The following is a 21,884-nucleotide window of genomic DNA, read 5'->3' as shown; positions in this document are numbered from 1 at the left end:
CTATGATAAGCCTGACTGCTCTGCTCTCTTTGTAGATTTGGGTATCCTGAAGAGAGCAAAAAAACTAATGAGGGACTGGCAGCTGTGGGAAGCAGATCCCTGACAGGAAAACAGTGGCACACCTCATGAGCCAGAGGGGCTGCTGCCCCCAAGCCAGCATCGGGGTCACTCCATGCCCCACTGGGCATCTCCCTCTGGCTGCTGGGTTAAAGAGGCCAAACTGGACCAATACTGGTGAGAAGGTAATGTGGCTCTTCCCCTGACCACGAGAGACTGTGGGCAGTCCTGACTAGGAGTGTAACCTCTCTGTTTCCACATAAAAAAGTAGAAAATGCATGCCCCATTTAACAATGAAATAGACTGACATCATGTGCCCACTGAGACAGATAAAATACCCTGTGTGGAGGCATTCCTACCAAAATGCATAACTGCTAATATAATCACAAGGAAACATCAGAGAACTCACACTTAGGAAGAGTACACAGCGCAAAACAAAAATGTCAATGCCATGAGAGACACAGACCGAGGGGCTCTTCGAAGTAGAAGAAAACTAAAACTGCATTCTGTGATCCTGGGTCTAAAAGAATAGTATTAGTGTAATCAGCATCCTTTGTATAAGAACAGTCTGTTGGAAGACCGTATTCAATTAGTGTTAAACTTTCTGAGTGTGATCACTGTGCTGTAGTTATGCAGGAAATACAAATTGAATTGTTTTGGAGTAAAGGGACATGGTTTCTGAAACGTTTTCTAAAAAAACTTTAGAAAAATAATAGTGTGTATTATAGATATGTATGGTAATAAAATAAATGTGGCCAAAATGTTATTAGTTGACAATCTAGGGGAAGTGTATGTGAGAATTCTTTGCACTTTATTGAAACTTATTGTAGGATTGAAATTATTTCAAAGCAAAGTTTAAAAAAAATTAAAAATTCACTGGATCTCTAATTTATGGCCAAGAAACCAATGAGCTTTCAATGTCACAGGAATAAAAGGATATACCCTTTCTCTGACAGGGTCTCGATGAAGAGGTGTTCCAGCGACACTCGGATGCATGGGCAGGAGCCCCGTGTGCTGAGGGAGAGACACACAGCCCTCCTTCTCCAAGGCCGCTGCCAGGGTCCTGCTCAGCACTACCACCTCCTGTTTCCTCAGAGGCAACGGGCAGTGGGCTGCTGTGTGTGTCAAAGCCATCACTCAACATAGACGTGAAAGGGAGACAAGCAGGATTCTCTCCCCTCCGCCCCACCCAAACACTGAGTGAACAACCCTGGCTGACCCACAGAGAAACAAATACCTTTCCATTTAAGGTCTGAAAGTGTTCCTCCACTGGTATCAGAATATAGGACTCAAATTGACAAGTAGACTGAACATTGCTTGTCAGGCTTCCTTTGCAGGGTACCAAGACCTGGAAAAAAAATTAGAGTGAATACTAGAGAGATGTGTCGGTTATAACTTCAGCAGAACAGGGTGTATCAAAACACTCCAGCTGGAATGGCTGTGGGGGCCTACTGGCAGAGAGAACGCCTGGGGGTCACTTACCAAGACAGTGGTGGGTTGCACCAGCTGAATTAGTCTGCTGTTGTAGTGATGGAGCCCAGGCAGTGGGAAGAGGCATGAGGCCTCTTACATCTGACACCTACAGATGAGAGGTGGGGGTCGCTCCTACCCCCATGGGGTCCCTCCCCACAGCTAGACCAGGTGCCCACTCAATCTTCAATAGGCTCAGAAGCAAGTCCAGATGAAGAGAGGATAGTTTGCAAAGTATAGGCCAGTGTAACTAAAAAGTCACACGCAGCCTGACCAGGCGGTGGCGCAGTAGATAGAGCGTCAGACTGGGATGCGGAAGGACCCAGGTTCGAGACCCTGAGGTCGCCAGCTTGAGCGTGGGCTCATCTGGTTGAGCAAAAAGCTCACCAGCTTGGACCCAAGGTCGCTGGCTTGAGAAAGGGGTTACTCGGTCTGCTGAAGGCCCATGGTCAAGGCACATATGAGAAAGCAATCAATGAACAACTAAGGTGTTGCAATGCGCAATGGAAAACTAATGGTTGATGCTTCTCATTTCTCTCCCTTTCTGTCTGTCTGTCCCTGTCTATGCCTCTCTCTGACTCTCTCTCTGTTTCTGTAAAAAAAAAAAAAAAAAAAAAGTCACACATAATCCCACCACTTAAATGATAAACATTGCACATGAAGACGGTTTCTTTCCCAACCTTTTTCTTTGCTTGTTTTTAGGCCTAGTTGTGATCATAGTTCATAACACAAGCCACCAAAACTCAATAATAGGCTGTCACCTCCACCAGACTCTCTCTTTGGGACAGATGCAATCTGAAACTTGAATTTTTAGTCTAACAGCGGCCACCTCACTGACCAGGCATCAGCTTCTCATCTCAATAGAACGACAGGAAGGAGCGCAACTCAACACTGCCTACTGCCCTGGCACATGCTCCGTTCTTGGCTCAGGGACTCATGTTTAAGAGGAATCTCAGACTCAAGTGTACCTGGGAGGAAGATGACCAAAGGGCTAAGTCCCTCAGAGCCCCATCTCCTAAAAGAGCCTAGCACAAAGCAAATGGCTTCTGTACTATTCCCAATGTACAGAAGAGGAAAGTGAGGCTTAAAGGAGTTAAATAACTTGTCCAGGGTCACATAACAGCCAGTGAGTGGCAGAGCCATGATCCAGATTTTTGTCACCTTTCTGACCACTGCCCATCTTGCTGCCTCCTGGAAGACCAGCCCAGCTCCTGCTGGAGTTTCCTCTGCAAAGATACCGTGCAACCCTGGAGCCTTTGGGAGCAGCTGTCATCAGGTTAGAAAGAGCAATGTGGTGTGGTGAAAGCCAGAGGAAAAGGGGGTGAGGGTAGATGGAGGTGGGAAAAATGCGGTAAATGGGGACAGAAAGAGACTTTCATGGCAGTGGACACACGATGCAGTGGCCAGATGATGTTTTGTTGAGTTGTACACTTGAAATCTGTATGGTTTTGTGAACCAATGTCATCCCAATAAATTCATTTTAAAAAAAGAGAGAAAGAAAGAGCGGTGTAGCCTTTCCCCCCACAGAGGGACACACCAACTCCTCACTCACAGCAGAAAAGGGAGGCACTTACTGGTAGATGAACTCAACCTTGTCTAGGAAGTAGCCTTGCCCTGATTCAAAAAGTCAAGATGGAATCAGATAAAGATCTAGATTTAACCACCAATTTCAGGAGTACGGAGAACAGAAGACCATGTTAAACACCAGCATGGGACTGAAATTGGCAAAAGCCAGAATGCAAGAAACTCCACAGGATAAATGACCTGGATCAGTGAACTGCAAAGAAAGAAAGAAAATGAGAAGAAAAAATGAAAAAGAAACATAAGAGTGCACGTTAAGTATGTGCAGTTTAGTGGACTTCAGTTTAGCTCAATAAAGTTAGGAGAAAAAGAGACTTAAAAGACCAAACAATCTAATATAAGGTGTGGATTCTGAATCCTGATTTGAACAAACCAATTGCAAAACAAACAAAGAAAAACTATGACACTATTTGGGAAATTTGAACAGTGACTAGATATTAGACAATATTGAAGAATTATTGAGGAATATTCTAGTTGTGATCATGATATTTGGCTATTTTTTTTAAAAATGTTTATTTAATGATTTTTAAAGAGAAAAGAGAGTAAGGAAGGGGGTGGAGAGGAGAGGAAAACACCAACTTGCAGTAGTTGCTTCCCGTATGTGCCTTGATGGGGCAAGTCCAGGTTTCGAACTGGCGACCACAGAGTTCCATGCCGAATGCCTTACCCACTGCACCACAAAGGTCAGGCTTGGCTATTGGGTTTTTTTTTTTAAAGAGTCCTTATCATTTAAAAATATATTCATAAATATTTACAGACAAAACTATATGGGCCCTGGCCAGTTGGCTCAGTGGTAGAGCGTCAGCCTGGTGTGCAGGAGTCCTGGTTTGATTCCCGGCCAGGGCACACAGGAGAAGCGCCCATCTGCTTCTCCACCCCTCCCCCTCTCCTTCCTCTCTGTCTCTTCCCCTCCCACAGCCGAGGCTCCATTGGAGCAAAGTTGGCCCGGGCACTGAGGATGGCTCTATGGCCTCTGCCTCAGGCACTAGAACGGCTCTGGTTGCAACAGAGCAACGCCCCAGATGGATGGAGTGTCGCCCCCTAGTGGGCATGCTGGGTGGATCCTGGTCGGGCACATGCAGGAGTCTGTCTGTCTCCCCGTTTCCAGCTTCAGAAAAATACAAAACAAAACAAAAAAACTATATGACTATCTTATTTACTTTTCTGGGATTTGTTTCAGAATAATCCAGTGGCCAAGGGTGGAGGTCAGGAGGGGTAGAAATGATATGTGACTGACTGGCCACTGAACTGATCACGGCAATGGTGCATAATAATAGTTATAGTATTCTTTCTACTTTTATATGTTTGAAATTAAACATAATAATTTTAAGTTTTAATAAAAATAAAACAAAATAAAAAAAAGGGGGGCTCTCAGGTACCAGTCTGAATTGAGAAACAACCTCAAGGCTCCCAGGAGGCCTTGGGGCAGCACTGAGTATACAGAGAACGAGAGTCTGCCACAGGCAAGGGAACATCGTGAACCAGACCTAGGGGATGCGACACGCCAAGCAGAGAGGCCAAGAGATGAGCCCACTCTAGCTCTGTGGGTGAAGGGTCACACAGTCCCATAGGAAGGGCCTCTTAGAAACAGGAACTTCTGAGGTGCTTGGGTGAACTCCACCCCAGTGGTGATTACATTCTATTTACCTGTTACGAAAGCTCTCCTCCTCCCTAACTTGCACAGAGTACGACTGGCTCCACTGCACTGTGTCCTCATTACCCAGCACACCGCTTGAAGTACAGTGGGTGCCAATCAATGTTTGCTGAGCGAATAGAGGGCCCTCCAATTTCAGGCAGACAATGCTGCCCAGAACATTTCACTGCAAGTAGACGCCAATGGCTGGCGCTCTATGGCTTCCTCCATCTTCATCAGCGTCCTGAGTCATAGGATGGGGGTAAGCTAGGAAGCTGCCCAGGGAGGGAGAATCAAGGGCCTCAGGGGCTCTCACAAGCCAGAGAGCCTCAGACTACTTCTAGAATAGATATCATGAAGTAGGCCATAACATGGGGACATACACGTTTCAAAGCTTAACAATAAACCTTTTTATTCTAGCTCCTTTATAAAAAACTTTTTTGTATTTTTTTAAAAGATTTTATTTATTCATTATAGAGAGGGAAGAGAGAGAGAGAAGGGGGGAGGAGCAGGAAGCATCAACTCCCATATGTGCCTTGACCAGGCAAGCCCAGGGTTTTTGAACCGGCAACTTCAGCGTTTCCAGGGCGACGCCCCATCCACTGCGCCACCACAGGTCAGGCTATAAAGAACTTTTAAAATAACATTAATTAAAAAGAAGATAATACAATAAAGGCAAGAATCAGCATAGACATGCACTCCAGGGTACACTCCGGACCCCACCAAGGGAGGGTTAGGCACTCCACGGGAACCTGAAATGACTTCTTTGCTGACATTCTTCTGTCCTACAAACAGCCTGTTTCCAGAATTTCCTGATGACATACTTTGTTCCCTAACCACCCATGTAATCCTGGAAACCCAGCACAGTGCCTGGCACATAGTAGACACTCAATCAATGTTTGTTGGCTGCATGCATAATAAATAAATCCTGAGATCTGGAATATGGATAAGAGTGCCCCTAGCTGGGCTGTCTAGGTATTTTACTTGAAAGTCAGTTCTCTGGAACATAATTATAAGACATGCTACTAGGCTCCCTGACTAGGTCTCAAAATCCTACCTATTCTATAACTAAAGAACCATTATTTAAAGAACCACATTTAATCTCCTTTTATAATTTTTGTTTTTCCTACAGTCAAATGAACCTACCCCCAATCTACCTGGGATACTTGCAGGACCCTCCCCTGGACAAGAAGAGCCCCGGGGGGGCAGCAGGCCTGCCAAACTTGCTCTGAAGAAGTCACAGTGTATACTTAGCTAGGTGGTTCTAAGAAAAGCGGCGGCTGTTAGAAGCAGTGTGTGAGTGTCACAGGCCTCTGTGATTGGGAAACAGGGAACATGGCAAAAAGAGCTCCCACTGTCCAGACAGAGAGCAAGAGGCTGGCAGGAGGCACCTGCCTGGATATGAAGGCATCCCCATCAAAGGAAGGCTTAGAAGGAAGTCAGACTCAAGCATAGGCTAGGTGGGGGAAGCACAAGCCGCCACCCTTGGCTGCCACACACACTCATGTGAGGGCAAGGGGGCCCGTAAGCTTGGCTAACAGAGGTGTGCAGGGCAGTTAACCCTAGGAGACACATATGTATAGAAGCGATTATTTCACATCTTTTTGGACTCTGATCCCCAGGGCAAATTCAAAGGTGGCCAAATTTGGCCCAGTGGCCAAGCCCCATGGAAAGAAATTCATCATTCAGCCACTGAGGCCATGGGATCCTTTAGAGGGGCAGGAAGGATAAGTGCTCTTCTAGAGGCAACTGAAGTATTCTGTTTCCATTCAACCAATAGATGTGGATGAAGCACTGTTATGGATTGGACAGGGATGAGCCAGTGATCCTGTCACACGGCCAACAGAGGGCAGAAGCTAGCCAACAAACAATATCTGCCCATGCTGAGCAGGACAACTCCTTCCCATCACTGCTGGTTCCTGCTGAGAAGCTGGCCTCACTGATTCTCCAACTAAACAAGGCTGAGGAATTCAGTGCTGCCCCGTGTGGGCCTAAGCAGCTCCTGTGGAGCTCATGGCTTTTTTTGGGGGGGGGGGGCTGAGGTAAGCATCTAGGGCACCAACTGGGAACTTGGGATGGTACAGTTTAAGAAGAATCTCTCACTCCTTAGTGCCCCTGAAAGGAAGGTGACCAAGATGCCAAGGTTCTCATTCAAAATCCCGCCTCGGCTCAAGTGAGCTCAAGTATGATGATTCCACTACCTGCAGCTGGAAAGGCACCTGCTGGGTGACAAGGAACTGTGCTAAGTGCTGGCACACAGTGGCAAGTGAGACAGACAGGTCCCACAGAACTTACTCAGAAATCACAGCTTTCCAGAGTCTGGCCTTTTTAAAAAAGTATGAGCAAGTAACATACTAGACAGTACTTAAAAAATATCATAGAACAAAGACCGGAAGAAGTCTTGCCCAAATTAGGTCAAGTCCTCCAAGTTAATATGGTTGCTTTGCATCCCTAACTTTCTCTGTGACACTTAGCACAACTATATTTTGTATATATTTGCCCAGAGTACGACCATCTCTCCCACGAGAATTTAAGCTCTGTAAGGGTAAAAATGGTGACATATACTCATACTTTTTGCACAGAGTAGCATTTAATAGCTAGTGTGAAATAAATAGGTAACAATGAATGTCTTTTGGTGAGCTTTTATGAGATTTTTATTTTCTTCTTTAGCAACAGCTATATTCTCCATTTTTATTTTTTTAAATTTATTTTTTATTTTTATTTTTTTACAGAGAGAGAGAGAGAGAGAGAGGTATAGATAGGGACAGACAGACAGAAAGGGAGAGAGATGAGAAGCATCAATCATCAGTTTTTCGTTGCGACACCTTAGTTGTTCATTGATTGCTTTCTCATATGTGCCTTGACCGCGGGCCTTCAGCAGACCGAGTAACCCCTTGCTCAAGCCAATGACCTTGGGTCCAAGCTGGTGAGCTTTTGCTCAAACCAGATGAACCCGCGCTCAAGTTGGCGACCTTGGGGTCTCCAACCTGGGTCCTTCCGCATCCCAGTGCAACGCTCTATCCACTGGTCACTGCCTGGTCAGGCTATATTCTCCATTTTTAAAAATAATGAACTTTATGGCTTTTAAAATCCAGAGCAAAAGCCCTGGCCGGTTGGCTCAGCGGTAGAGCGTCGGCCTAGCGTGCGGAGGACCCGGGTTCGATTCCCGGCCAGGGCACACAGGAGAAGCGCCCATTTGCTTCTCCACCCCTCCGCCGCGCTTTCCTCTCTGTCTCTCTCGTCCCCTCCCGCAGCCAAGGCTCCATTGGAGCAAAGATGGCCCGGGCGCTGGGGATGGCTCTGTGGCCTCTGCCCCAGGCGCTAGAGTGGCTCTGGTCGCAACATGGCGACGCCCAGGATGGGCAGAGCATCGCCCCCTGGTGGGCACAGCGTCGCCCCTGGTGGGCGTGCCGGGTGGATCCCGGTCGGGCGCATGCGGGAGTCTGTCTGACTGTCTCTCCCTGTTTCCAGCTTCAGAAAAATGAAAAAAAAAAAAAAAAATCCAGAGCAAAAAATATTCTGGGAAAAATGTATGAATCACAAAACCAATCATAAAAACTAAAAGAGACTTCACAAAATCAGGCTTCTGATGGCATTGGGTGGGGTGACAGTGAAATAAGCCCATCAGAGAAAGACAGATACTGTATGATCTCACTTATATGTGGAACCTAATGAACACAATTCACTGATGAACAAAATAGAAACAGAGGCATGGACACAGAATAGACGGACAGCAGTCAGAGGGTAGAGGGCTGAGGGGACTGGATGAAAGAAGAAGGGGTTAACCAAAACACAGAGATACATAATAATTTTCCAGAGTGCAGTCACACCCCATGGCAAGAATAGTGGGAACATAGTAGGGGACACACAGAGAGAACACAGAAGACTCCTCAAGCAGAGGACGTGCAGAGGTGCTCACAGTGTCCTGATGTGTGTGTAAGGCAGCCTCAGAACTGGACAGACCTGTGGGATAGGTCCGCCTTCTTGCCAGGCAGCACGGGCCCCACCAGCAGGACACGGTTTCTCATACACATGTCTCCGTTCCTGTTACCTGGCTGTCTGGGAAGGCTTTTGAGGTTGTGGACTCTATTATAAAAGTTCTCTCGCCACAGTTCTTTCCCTTTAGGAAATGCCTTTGAAAGTGACATGTGAATGTATTCATACGCTCTCTTATTCTGTTTTTTTTTTTTTTTTTAATTTATTGATTTTAGAGAGAGAGGAAGGGGGGAGGGAGAGAGAGCAGGAGAAAGAGAAAGTGAGAAAGAGAACATCAATTTGTTGTTCCACTTATTTATGTATCCATTGGTTGATCCTTGTATGTGCCCTGACCAGGGATTGAACCTGCAACCTTTGCATATTGGGATGATGCTCTGACCACCTGAGCTACCCAGCCAGGGCCATTCTCTTATTCTATGCGAGTGAGCACTCACTTCACACACCAGGACTCGTGAGGCCCTGAGGGGGAATATGATTTTTGTCCTTGAGAAGCCCTCATGGTCAACATGGAAACAAAAGAAACAGAGGTGAATACCATGAGACTTGTGTCACATGGGCTGAGAGTTCAGAGAAAAGATTACACCCTGGACAGGTATTCGTTCACATACCGAGCACATTCTGTGGCTTATTACGCTGAGTGGGCTTGTGGCTGACTCCCTCTAAACTTAACCAAAGTCTACTATGTGTCTGGCCTCACCAGCACTGCTTGGTCCATACCTAATGGAAAAAAAGACAACCTTCAGAACTTACAATGCCATGAATTTGGGCCACCTTGTTGCACAGGTCAGGACGCCACTTTTGAAGAGCCAGATAAAAAGGATTTTTCAGGAGATCTTCATCATAAAGAGCCATATGGACTTCAGATGGGGCAAAGCGAGACTCCTGGAACAAGGGAAGAAAAGGCAATAAATGACCGCTTTCAGATTTATATAACACATGAAAGTCTTGATCTGGCTATTTCTTTTTCTTTTTTTCTTGTGTGTGTGACAGAGAGAGAGGCAGAGAGAGGGACAGATTGGGACAGACAGGCAGGAAGGGAGAGAGATGAGAAGTATCAATTCTTTGTTGTGGCTCCTTAGTCTGTTTAGTTGTTCACTGATTGCTTTCTCTAACGCGCCTTGACTGGGGGCTGAGCAAGTGACCCTTGCTCAAGCCAGCAACCTTGGGCTCGAGCCAGCCCAAGGTCGAACCATGGGGTCATGACTATGATTCCATGCTCAAGCCAGTGACCCCACACTCAAGCTGGTGAGCCCGCACTCAAGCCGGTGACCTTGGGGTTTCAAACCTGGGTCCTCCGTGTCCAATTCTGACGCTTTATCCACTGTGCCACAGCCTGGTCAGGTGATCTGGCTATTTCTAAAAACCATTCCTGAAACATAGTATTCTACCCTATAGACCTAACACCCCCGCAGGAAATAGTAAAGATAAATAGTGAGAGGAAGGGAGATAGATAGACTCCTGCATCCGCATACACCCAACCAGGATCCACCCAGCAACTCATGCCTGGGGCCTATCCTCTGCCCATCTGGGGCCAAACTGGCAACAGAGCTATCTAATTTAGCACCTGGGTGGAGGCTCCATGGACCTGTCCTCAGCGTCTGGAAACCTATGCACTCGAACCAATCAAGCCATGGCTGCAAGAGCAGGAGAGGGAGAGAGAGGAGAGGGGGAGGGAGGGAGAGGGAGAGAGACAAGGGGGAAGGGGAGGGGCTGGAGAAACAGATGGTTGCTTCTCCTGTGTGCCTTGACCAGGAATCGAACCCAGGACTTCCAAATGCCCGGTTTATGCTCTACTGCTGAGCCAACTGGTCAGGGCCACCATCAATTCTAAAGTGACTTTATTTTTTTACTGTTTAAACGTATGAATTATGTTCAGAAAATTCAACTCCAGGTCACTGCAAATGTAAAAAATGACTCTTTTGAGAATATTCTACATGACCAAAATTATGACACTTTAAAGAAACACAATGTGCCTGACCAGGCGGTGGCGCAGTGGATAGAGCGTCGGACTGGGATGCGGAAGTACCAGGTTCGAGACTCCGAGGTCGCGCGCGGGCTCATCTGGCTTGAGCAAAGAGCTCGCCAGCTTGGACCCAAGGTCGCTGGCTCTAGCAAGGGGTTACTCGATCTGCTGAAGGCCCACGGTCAAGGCACATGTGAGAAAGCAATCAATGAACAACTAAGAAGTCGCAACGCGCAACGAGAAACTGATGATTGATGCTTCTCATCTCTCTCTGTTCCTGTCTGTCTGTCCCTGTCTATCTCTGCCTCTGTAAAAAAAAAAAAAAACAAAAAAACACAATGTATTTTTTTTTATGTTTATTTTATTTATTTTTGAGGGAAAGGGTTTGGGAGACAGAGAGAGACAGGAACATCAATCTGTTCCTGTATGTGCCCTGACCGGGGATCAAACTCACAACTTCTGTGCTTTTTTTTTTTTTTTTAATTATTTATTTATTTATTCATTTTAGAAAGAAGAGAGAGAGGGAGAGAGAAAGGAGAGAGACAGAGAGAGAAGGGGGGAGGAGCAGGAAGCATCAATTCCCATATGTGCCTTGACCAGGCAAGCCCAGGGTTTCGAACTGGCGACTTCAGCATTTCCAGGTTGATGCTTTATCCACTGCGCCACCACAGGTCAGGCCAACTTCTGTGCTTTTGGATGATGCTCTAACCAATCAAGCTATCCAGCCAGGGCACATATATATAGGGCATATATATATATATATATATATATATATATATTTTTTTTTTTTTATTCATTTTTGGAGAGGGGAGGGAGACAGAGAGAGAGAAGGGGGGAGGAGCTGGAAGCATCAACTCCCATATGTGCCTTGACCAGGCAAGCCCAGGGCTTTGAACCGGCAACCTCAGCGTTTCCAGGTTGACACTTTACCCACTGCGCCACCACAGGTCAGGCCAGGGCACATATATTTTTAATTAAATATTTTAAGCATACAGAAAAGTACAAAGTAAAAATAAAAAGTACCACTCAGAATTACCAACTCTTACAGTTTGTCATACTTGCCTCAGATTTTAAGCGAGAGTGTATGAGAGTAGACCAGAACCCCCACTGTGCCTCGCCCAGACCCCACTCTCTCCTCCTCTTCCAGAGGCAACCTCGATCCTGGAGTTGTTTTATGTCCTTCTTGCTCATGTTACTATTCCTTTAATACTTAGGCATTCATAAATAATCTAGAATATTGTTTCATGTGATTCAAAATTTACATAAATAGGGCAGATTATAAGTATTCTGGAACATACTCTTTTCAATCAACATTACGTTTGCAAGTTCTGTCTATGCTGACCCATACAGGTCTCACTCACTCACTGATTTCTGTATAGTATCTTTAACTAAACATGACACAATTTATGTACAGTATCTAATATTCTATATTTAAGTTACTTCCACATTTCCAATATTACAAACAATGGTGGAACAAACACTATACCCTTATGTGTCCCCTGAGCACACATCTAGGAATGTCCCTAGGTGGCACTGCAGGGTGCACCCACCTGAACTATCACCAGATGCTGGCAATGCTGAACTGCTTTCTACTTCCTTGAAAAGTCCACGAGCCTGACCAGGCGGTGGTGCAGTGAATAGAGCATTGGACTAGGATGCAGAGGACCCAGGTTTGAGACCCTGAGGTTGTCAGCTTGAGCATGGACTCATGTGGTTTGAGCAAAGCTCACCAGCTTGGACCCAAGGTAGCTGGCTTGAGCAAGGGGTTACTCGGTCTGCTGAAGGCCCGTGGTCAAGGTACATATGAGAAAGCAATCAATGAACAACTAAGGTGTCACAACGAAAAACTAATGATTGATGCTTCTCATCTCTCCGTTCCTGTCTGTCTGTCCCTGTCTATCCCTCTCTCTGACTCTCTCTGTCTCTGTAAAAATAAAAATAAAAAAGTCGAGCATTCATTCCCCTTCCTCACATCCCATCCTAGCTAACAATTCTTAGTATTGTCAAGTTATTTCACTTCTGACATGAGTATATAATAGTATTTCATTGTTTTTATAATTGCATTTATCTAATGAAGTTGAACATTTCCTTATGTTCTATAAAATACCTTATCATGTCTTTTGCTAATTTTTTCTAATGGGCTATTGTCCTCTTTCTCATGATTTATGGTTCTTTATAGTATATCTGGACACTGAAAGATGTTGCAAATATCTTCTCCCAATCTGCAATTTGTCTTTTTGTTTTTTCAAATGGGTGTTTTCAAAACTGAAGTGTTTGATTCTTATGTAGCTGAACTTGTCAATCTTTGCCTTAATAGTCAGAGCTTTTTTGATTTTAGGGAATCCTATCATCTGGCATGCCCCTTTGCAAAGTGATTTAACCATTCCTCCAATAAGAAAGTGGTATCTACTTCCTTACCCCTTGAATCTGAGCCCATGGTTTGCTTTAACCAACCAACAGACAGAACTGATGCTCTGTGATTTCTGAGTGTCAGCCTCAACAAGCCTTGCAGATTCCACTCTCATTTCTCATTCTCTTGGTGTCCTGGGACCACCAGGCTATGAAGAAGCCATGGTATAAAAGACCATAAAGACTTGCCTGACCAGGCGGTGGCACAGTGGATAGAGCATCGGACTGGGACGCGGAAGGACCCAGGTTCGACCCCGAGGTCGCCAGCTTGAGCGCGGGCTCATCTGGCTTGAGCAAAGAGCTCACCAGCTTGGACCCAAGGTCGCTGGCTTGAGCAAGGGGTTACTCGGTCTGCTGAAGGCCCACGGTCAAGGCACATATGAGAAAGCAATCAATGAACAACTAAGAAGTCGCAACACGCAACGAGAAACTGATGATTGATGCTTCGCATCTCTCTCCGTTCCTGTCTGTCCCTGTCTATCTCTGCCTCTGTAAAAAAAAAAAAACGTTTAGGCCCTGGCTGGTTGGCTCAGCGGTAGAGCGTCAGCCTGGCGTGCGGGGGACCCGGGTTCGATTCCTGGCCAGGGCACACAGGAGAGGCGCCCATCTGCTTCTCCACCCCTCCCCCTCTCCTTCCTCTCTGTCTCTCTCTTCCCCTCCCGCAGCCGAGGCTCCACTGGAGCAAAGATGGCCTGGGCGCTGGGGATGGCTCCTTGGCCTCTGTCCCAGGCGCTAGAGTGGCTCTGGTCACGGCAGAGCGACGCCCCGGAGGGGCAGAGCATCACCCCCTGGTGGGCATGCCAGGTGGATCCCGGTCAGGCGCATGCAGGAGTCTGACTGTCTCTCCCCGTTTCCAGCTTCAGAAAAATACCAAAAAAAAAAAAAAAGTTTGAAAAAAAAGGCCCTGGTCGGTTGGCTCAGCGATAAAGCATCGGTCTGGCGTGCGGGAGTCCCGGGTTCGATTCCCGGCCAGGGCACACAGGAGAGTCACCCATCTGCTTCTCCACCCCTCCCCGTCTCCTTCCTCTCTGTCTCTCTCTTCCCCTCCCGCAGCCAAGGCTCCATTGGAGCAAAGATGGCCCAGGCACTGAGGATGGCTCCGTGGCCTCTGACTCAGGCACTAGAATGGCTCTGTATGCAACAGAGCGACGCCCCAGAGGGGCAGAGCATCGCCCCCTGGTAGGCATATCAGATGGATCCCGGTCGGGCGCATGCGGGAGTCTGTCTGACTGCCTCCCTGTTTCCAGCTTTGGAAAAATGAAAAAAAAAAAAAAAAAAAAAAAAAAAGAATAGAGAAGCCCAGGTGGTTCAGAGAGCACAGTCATTCCACCAGCTGAATGCAGCCATGTGAGTGAGTCCAGGTGAAACTAGCAGAAGAACCTCCTGCCACTCCAGAGAACAGCAGGAAGTAATAAATTGTGGCCATTTTACGCTCCTAAGTTTTGGGCTGGTTTGTTATGCAGCTAAGGCTATAACTGAATGTAGAGCCTTCCCAACATCAAAGTCATAAAAATAGTCCCCACAATTTTTTTCCTACAATTTCTAAGAATCTTAAAAATTTTCATTTTTAAGTTGTCAATTCATCTTTATTTTTATATATGCTATAAATCAGACATCTAATTTAATCTTTTTCATATGGCAAACTGTTATACTCTGTTTGGGTTGCTATGACAGAATATCATAGACTAAGTTTCTAAACCAGTATTTTTCAACTTCCAGTCCATGTACTGGTGTCAATCTGCGAAAGCATTAACCGACCTGTGGTGGCGCAATGGATAGTGTAGACCTTGAATGCTGAGGTCCCAGGTTCAAAACCCCAAGGCTGCCAGCTTGAGCTCAGGCTCACTAGCATGAGTGTGGGGGTTGCTGGCTTGAATGTGGGATCATTAAGATGATCCCATGGTCACTGGCTTGAGCCTAAGGTCGCTGGCTTGGCTGGAGCCATCCCCCATCAAGGCACATATGAGAAGCAATCAATGAACAACTAAAGTGCTGCAACTATGAGTTGATGCTTCTCATCTCCCTTCCTGTCTCTCTCACACACACACAAAAAAGTTAACCATCTGGGCCCTGGCCAGTTGGCTCAGTGGTAGAGCGTCGGCCTGGCGTGCAGGAGTCCCGGGTTCGATTCCTGGCCAGGGCACACAGGAGAAGCGCCCATCTGCTTCTCCACCCTTCCCCCTCTCCTTCCTCTCTGTCTCTCTCTTCCCCTCCTGCAGCCAAGGCTCCATTGGAGCAAAAGATGGCCCGGGCGCTGAGGATGGCTCTGTGGCCTCTGCCTCAGGTGCTAGAATGGCTCTGGATGCAACAGAGCAACGCCCCAGATGGGCAGAGCAACGCCCCCTGGTGGACATGCCGGGTGGATACCAGTCGGGCGCATGCGGGAGTCTGTCTGACTGCCTCCCTGTTTCTTTTTTTTTTTTTTTTTTTTAATTTTATTTATTCATTTTAGAGAGGAGAGAGAGAGGGAGAGAGAGACAGAGACAGGGGGGAAGAGCTGGAAGCATCAACTCCCATATGTGCCTTGACCAGGCAAGCCCAGGGTTTTGAACTGGCGACCCCAGCATCTCCAGGTCGACGCTTTATCCACTGCGCCACCACAGGTCAGGCAGCCTCCCTGTTTCAAACTTCAGAAAAATACAAAAAAAAGAAAAAAAAAAAAAAGAAAAAAAAAGAAGGAGGATAGAGTTTCAACATAAATTTTTGGGGAAGGTATAACAATAAGATAATTGTCCCATCATTTTTTTTTTTTTTTTTTTGTATTTTTCTGAAGCCAGAAATGGGGAGGCAGTCAGACAGACTCCTGCATGCGCCTGCCCGACCAGGATCCACTCAGCATGCCCACCAGGGGACGATGCTCTGCGCATCTGGGGCGTCGCTCTGTTGTGACCAGAGCCACTCTAGCACCTGAGGCAGAGACCACAGAGCCATCCTCAGCGCCAGGGCCAAATTTGCTCCAATGGAGCCTCTGCTGTGGGAGGGGAAGAGAGACAGAGAAGAAGGAGGGGGGGAGAGGTGGAGAAGCAGATGGGCGCTTCTCCTGTGTGCCCTGGCCGGGAATCGAACCTGGGACTCCTGCACGCCAGGCCGACGCTCCACCACTGAGCCAACCGGCCAGGGCCCCCTCATTGTTTTTGAAGAGTTTACCCCTTTCACACTGGCTGATAATGCTACCTTTGTCATACCCCAAGTTCCCATATATATTTTTGCCTGTTTCTAGGCTCTACTCTGTTTCAATGGTCTGGACCAGTGCTGTCAAACAGACAGATGTAGGAAAATATTAACATACATATTATGCATGCTTACATATGTAACTTTAAATTTACTTATTTATTTATTTATTTATTTGTATTTTTCTGAGGTTGGAAACCGGGAGGCCGTCAGACAGACTCCTGCATGTGCCCGACTGGGATCCACCCAGCATGCCCACCAGGGGGCGATGCTCTTCCCGTCTGGGGTGTTGCTCTGTTGTGACCAGAGCCATTCTATCGCCTGAGGCAGAGGTCACAGAGCCATCTTCAGCGCCAGGGCAAACTTTGCTCCAATGGAGCCTTGGCTGCAGGAGGGGAAGAGAGACAGAGAGGAAGGAGAGGGGGAGGGGTGGAGAAGCAGATGGGCACTTCTCCTGTGTGACCTGGCCGAGAATCGAACCTGGGACTCCTGCACGCCAGGCCGACGCTCTACCAACTGAGCCAACCAGCTAGGGCCTGTAACTTTAAATTTTATAGTAGCGTGCTCACTTCGGCAGCACATATACTAAAATTGGAACGATACAGAGAAGATTAGCATGGCCCCTGCGCAAGGATGACACGCAAACTCATGAAGCGTTCCATATTTTTTAAATAAAGAAAAAAATTTTTTATAGTAGCCACATAAAAGGGGAAATTAATTTTTTTTTTTTTTTTTTTTTTTTTTGCATTTTTCTGAAGCTGGAAACAGGGAGAGACAGTCAGACAGACTCCCGCATGCGCCCGACCGGGATCCACCCGGCACGCCCACCATGGGGTGATGCTCTGCCCACCAGGGGACGATGCTCTGCCCATCCTGGGCGTCGCCATGTTGCGACCAGAGCCACTCTAGTGCCTGAGGCAGAGGCCACAGAGCCATCCCCAGCGCCCGGGCCATCTTTGCTCCAATGGAGCCTTGGCTGCGGGAGGGGAAGAGAGAGACAGAGAGGAAAGCGCGGCGGAGGGGTGGAGAAGCAAATGGGCGCTTCTCCTGTGTGCCCTGGCCAGGAATCGAACCCGGGTCCTCCGCACGCTAGGCCGACGCTCTACTGCTGAACCAACCGGCCAGGGCTAATTTTTTTTTTTTTTTAATTTATTCATTTTTAGAGAGGAGAGAGACAGAGGACAGAGAGAGAGAAGGGGGGAGGAGCTGGAAGCATCAACTCCCATATGTACCTTGACCAGGCAAGCCCAGGGTTTCGAACCGGCGACCTCAGCATTTCCAGGTCGATGCTTTATCCACTGCACCACCACAGGTCAGGCCACAAGGGGAAATTAATTTTAATAACATATTTTATTTACTGTAATAAGTCTAAAATATTACACTTTCAACATGTAATCAATATTTTAAAGTTATTAGGCCTGGCCTGGTAGTTCAGTTGGTTAGAGCACTATCCCAATACCAAAGCTGTGGGTTCAATCGCCAGTCAGGGCACATACAAAAATCAACCAATGAATACATAAAAAGTGGAACAAATTTATGTTATTTTTTTCCTCTCTCTCCTCCTTCCTCTCTCTCTAAAAATCAATTTAAAATTTTAAAAACTGACCTGTGGTGGTGCAGTGGATAAAGCATTGACCTGGAATGCTGAGGTTATTGGATCAAAACCCTGGGCTTGCCCAGTGAAGGCACATACTATGAGTTGATGCTTCCTGCGCTTCCCTTGTCCCTTTCTCTCTTTCTCTAAAGTCAATAAATAAAAATTTTAAAAAGAATTTTTTTAAAATTTAAAAATATTTTAAATTTATTAATACGTAATTTACTTTTTTTTTACTCCTACTAAGTCTTCAAAATCTGGCATGTATGTTACATATACAGTACTTCTCAATTCATACTAGCAACATTTCAAGTGCTTACGGGCCACATGTAGCTAGTGGCTATTATATATTGGACAGAGCACAGCCATATTATTTTATATGACTACAGCTTCATAATCTGCTTTGTATCTCATAAAGCAAGGCCTCCCTCTTTGTTCTCCACAATTGTCTGTTATTCCTAGTTCTTTGCACTGTCACATGAATTAGAATCAGCTTATCAATTCCATGAAAAATCCTGTTGGGATTTTTATTAAAACTGTACTGAATTTATGGACTAGAAAATCAACATCTTTGTAATAATTTTATCATCCATGAATATGGTATGTCTTCCCATGTACATCTTCCATATTCTTCAATTAAATTTTCTCTATAAAGATCACATACACTCTGCTTACACAGATCACATACACCCTGGCTAGGTAGAGTATCATCCTGATATACCAAGGTTGTATACTGATCCCCAGTCAAGGCACATACAAGTATCAACCAATGAATGCATAAGTAAATAGAACAACAAACTGGTGTTTTACTTTCTCCATAAAATTCAATATAAAAAATTTAAATTAAAAAAAAATTTTAAAGTTCAGGCCCTGGTCGGGTAGCTCAGTTAGTTAGAGTGTTGTCCCAACATGCAAAGATTGCAGGTTCGATCCCTGGTCAGGGGGCATACAGAATCAAGCAAGGACGGCATAAATGAGTGACAACAAATTGATGTTTTCTCTAAGTCTCTATCTCTCTCCAAAATTCAATGAATAAAATGTTTTTTAAAGATCATATACAACCTTTATTAGACATTATATATTTATATTCAGTATAGATTTGCCCCTTTTGTAAATGGGGCCTCCTTTGCCCCTGGTCTGTTCTTCTTCACACACATCAGTGTGGTTTTACAAAGCTCTCAGAGAGGAATATGAAAAATGGACACAGAAGAGGAGTCAGAGTTCTGCCATGTCACTGAACCTCTCTGCACCTCCACCTTAGTCTGTGCAACGAAGAATACAAATATCTGTCTCACAGAAGATCCATTTACACTGTACCCTTGTCATCTGCGCCATACTGAAGAGCAATGTACTTCCACTTAGTGCCAGTCTACATGGTTCCTTTGTGAGAATTAGGGGTACAGTTTTGTACCTGGGCATATGGCTTAGTAAACAGTTCAGAGGTTATTCATTAGCCCCAATTTGCCAATATTTCCCTCCCCGGGCAGAGTACCTGTGCAATAAATAACCTGCACAGTGTACACAATAGCTCTATTGTTAATGTTTGACATTTTCCTTTAAAAACCTACTCTCTTTTAAAATTTATTTAAAAGAATTCTTGCCCTGGCCAGTTGGCTCAGTGGTGCAGCGTCGGCCTGGCGTGCAGGAGTCCCGGGTTCGATTTCCGGCCAGGGCACATAGGAGAAGCACCCATCTGCTTCTCCACTCCTCCCCCTCTCCTTCCTCTCTGTCTCTCTTTTCCCCTCCCGCAGCTGAGGCTCCATTGGAGCAAAAGATGGCTCGGGCGCTGGGGATGGCTCCTTGGCCTCTGCCCCAGGCACTAGAATGGCTCTGGTCGCAACAGAGTGACGCCCAGGATGGGCAGAGCATCGCCCCCTGGTGGGCGTGCCTGGTGGATCCCGGTTGGGCGCATGCGGGAGTCTGTCTGACTGCCTCCCGGTTTCCAGCTTCAGAAAAAAAAAAAAAAAAAAAAAAAAAAAAAAAAAAAAATATATATATATATATATATATATATAAATAAAAGAATTCTTATAGCTACTTAAATGAAAAGAAGTGTCAATACCCATAGATTATCAATTAAAATTAAAATTAATTATTAATTAAAATGTATTATTATTGTGTTCGCTTCAGCAGCACATATACTAAAATTTATTGTTAAAAAATTAAAGTTTAATTAAAAATTATGAAAACAATTGACATTATTTAAAACTTTGCTAAATACTGTTACCTGCCAAAGGTTCTGAGCTTAAGCCTATGGTCTCATCATTAAAAAGAGAAAATCAGAAACTATTAAGGAACATCAAGTAAAGTTATCTTTGATATAATCAGATGAATGACATGAGTGAAAACTGAATTGCTTTCTCATTATGTAACAACATTCCAATATGGCTTCCTTAGGAAAACACCAGAACAGTTTACATATATATAAGTATATTATGATTTCTATTCCTTATAGCTAATGACAAAAACGGCCACCATTAGAGAGCATCATTCGTCCTGGCACTGTGGTAACTTCTATACGTCTTCATCCTATTTTAATACACTGATAACTATGGGTAACTAACAATGACCAATGTTCAGCATAACTATAGGTACCATTAGCCCCATGTCACAGATAAAGAAAGTGAGGCTCAGCTGGCCAACTCAAGGTTACAAGATATTAGAATTTATTTTAACACCCATTACTTTAACCACTAACATGTAAAATAAATTTGTCTGGCATAGGGGCTATTTCATGACCCATGGATGTGAGGATTCCACATTTCCTTTCCCCCAATGGAAAAGTCCCCCTGACAGACAGCCACACAGACCCCACATCAGTCTGATCCAGCCAGAGCTGGAGCACCCGGGGACTGAGGAGGAGTCCCTGAGCTCCCTGCAAATCCGCTTAGAGGGAAGAGCCTAACATGAAAACAACTACATATAATCTGTTCCTAGACCCCAGAGACAGCCCTGCAACAATTTAGGTATTTGAATTGTCAAATTCAATTATTACGAGAGCCTAGATAACCCTTAACAAGTCCCTACCAGAGCAACTGAATATAATTTTGCTGGGACAGAGTTATAAGAAAACAAAATTCTTCCAAGTCCCTTACCAATTTACAGTTGGTTCTACATGGCAGAGTACACAAGTAAAGATGCCTTGGACAAAAACCACATGAGAAACAGGATAGATTATGGTCAGACGAAAAGTGTGAGGGGACACTCCTACTGTTCTTCAGACAAGATGCTGGCAAAACACCAACATCTCATCCCCAAAATGAAGGTGATAGAACTGGCTTTGATGCAGAAACTAATTACCTGCATACAAGGCAAAGAATGAGTACCAGAAGAGTAAAACAAACCCAGAGAATGCTGGGAGAAGTGAGGGCCAGGTAGCAACAGAAAAAGCAGGGAGGGGGTTGGAGTGAGAAGTGGGGGAGGCATCCTGGCAGGGACCAGAGCAGGGGCAGCGGTTCAGGAGGCAGGAAAAGGTCCTTGTGGGCAAAGAAAAATCAAACTGTTTTTTACAAGATGAGGCCAGGGAAATAATAAGAATCCAAACAGAGTGGGCCAGAGAGGGCCAGCAAGGTAAGAGAAGATCCCTGAATGTGACTTAAAAACATTCAATTCATGGGCATGCCGGGTGGATCCCGGTTGGGCGCATGCAGGAGTCTATCTGACTGTCTCTCCATTTCCAACTTCAGAAAAAAAAAACAAAAAACAAAAAAACATTCAATTCAAATGCACAAACTGTGTAAACACATAAGACTCTTAGCAAATTTGCTGGTGAATGAGATGAAGCTGTTTTTTTTTTATCCCAAGTCATCTGCTTTCTCTTGGACAGCAGTCCTCCTGGTTGCCAATGACTTAACCCTCTGTCCCCAAGTAGGGATTCAAAGAGCTGTATCCAGCCTGTTCTCAACCTTCCTGTCCTAGGGTTAAAAATATGTAAAAATCACATACAAGCTGGTGCTTAATGTCAGAGTTGAATTCTTATGTAGGGGTAAATGTTTAAAAATAATATTTAA

At 45.5% G+C, this 21,884-nt stretch overlaps 1 protein-coding gene and 1 non-coding gene across 3 annotated transcripts in view; one reads left to right on the top strand and one right to left on the bottom strand.

Annotated features, from left to right (window-relative positions):
- ANKRD27 (ankyrin repeat domain 27) overlaps positions 1–21,884 on the bottom strand; it is a 77,337-nt gene that overhangs the window by 51,466 nt on the left and 3,987 nt on the right. For both annotated transcript variants that reach the window (XM_066243309.1, XM_066243310.1), the window contains exons 2-3: positions 9,488–9,619; positions 1,295–1,405 (exon numbers count right to left, since the gene is read on the bottom strand). In XM_066243309.1, the coding sequence (XP_066099406.1) occupies positions 1,295–1,405; positions 9,488–9,589 (213 nt within the window). In that variant the 5' untranslated portion in view covers positions 9,590–9,619. The remainder of the gene's footprint in view (positions 1–1,294; positions 1,406–9,487; positions 9,620–21,884) is intronic.
- Positions 16,842–16,948, top strand: LOC136313736 (U6 spliceosomal RNA). The gene has a single exon (XR_010727182.1). It is a non-coding gene; the product is annotated as a U6 spliceosomal RNA (small nuclear RNA).

This window comes from Saccopteryx bilineata, chromosome 9 (assembly GCF_036850765.1).
Source record: "Saccopteryx bilineata isolate mSacBil1 chromosome 9, mSacBil1_pri_phased_curated, whole genome shotgun sequence".
Classification (NCBI taxonomy): Eukaryota; Metazoa; Chordata; class Mammalia; order Chiroptera; family Emballonuridae; genus Saccopteryx; species Saccopteryx bilineata.
Note: the sequence above shows the minus strand (reverse complement) of the source record. Positions and strands in the feature narration are given on the sequence as shown.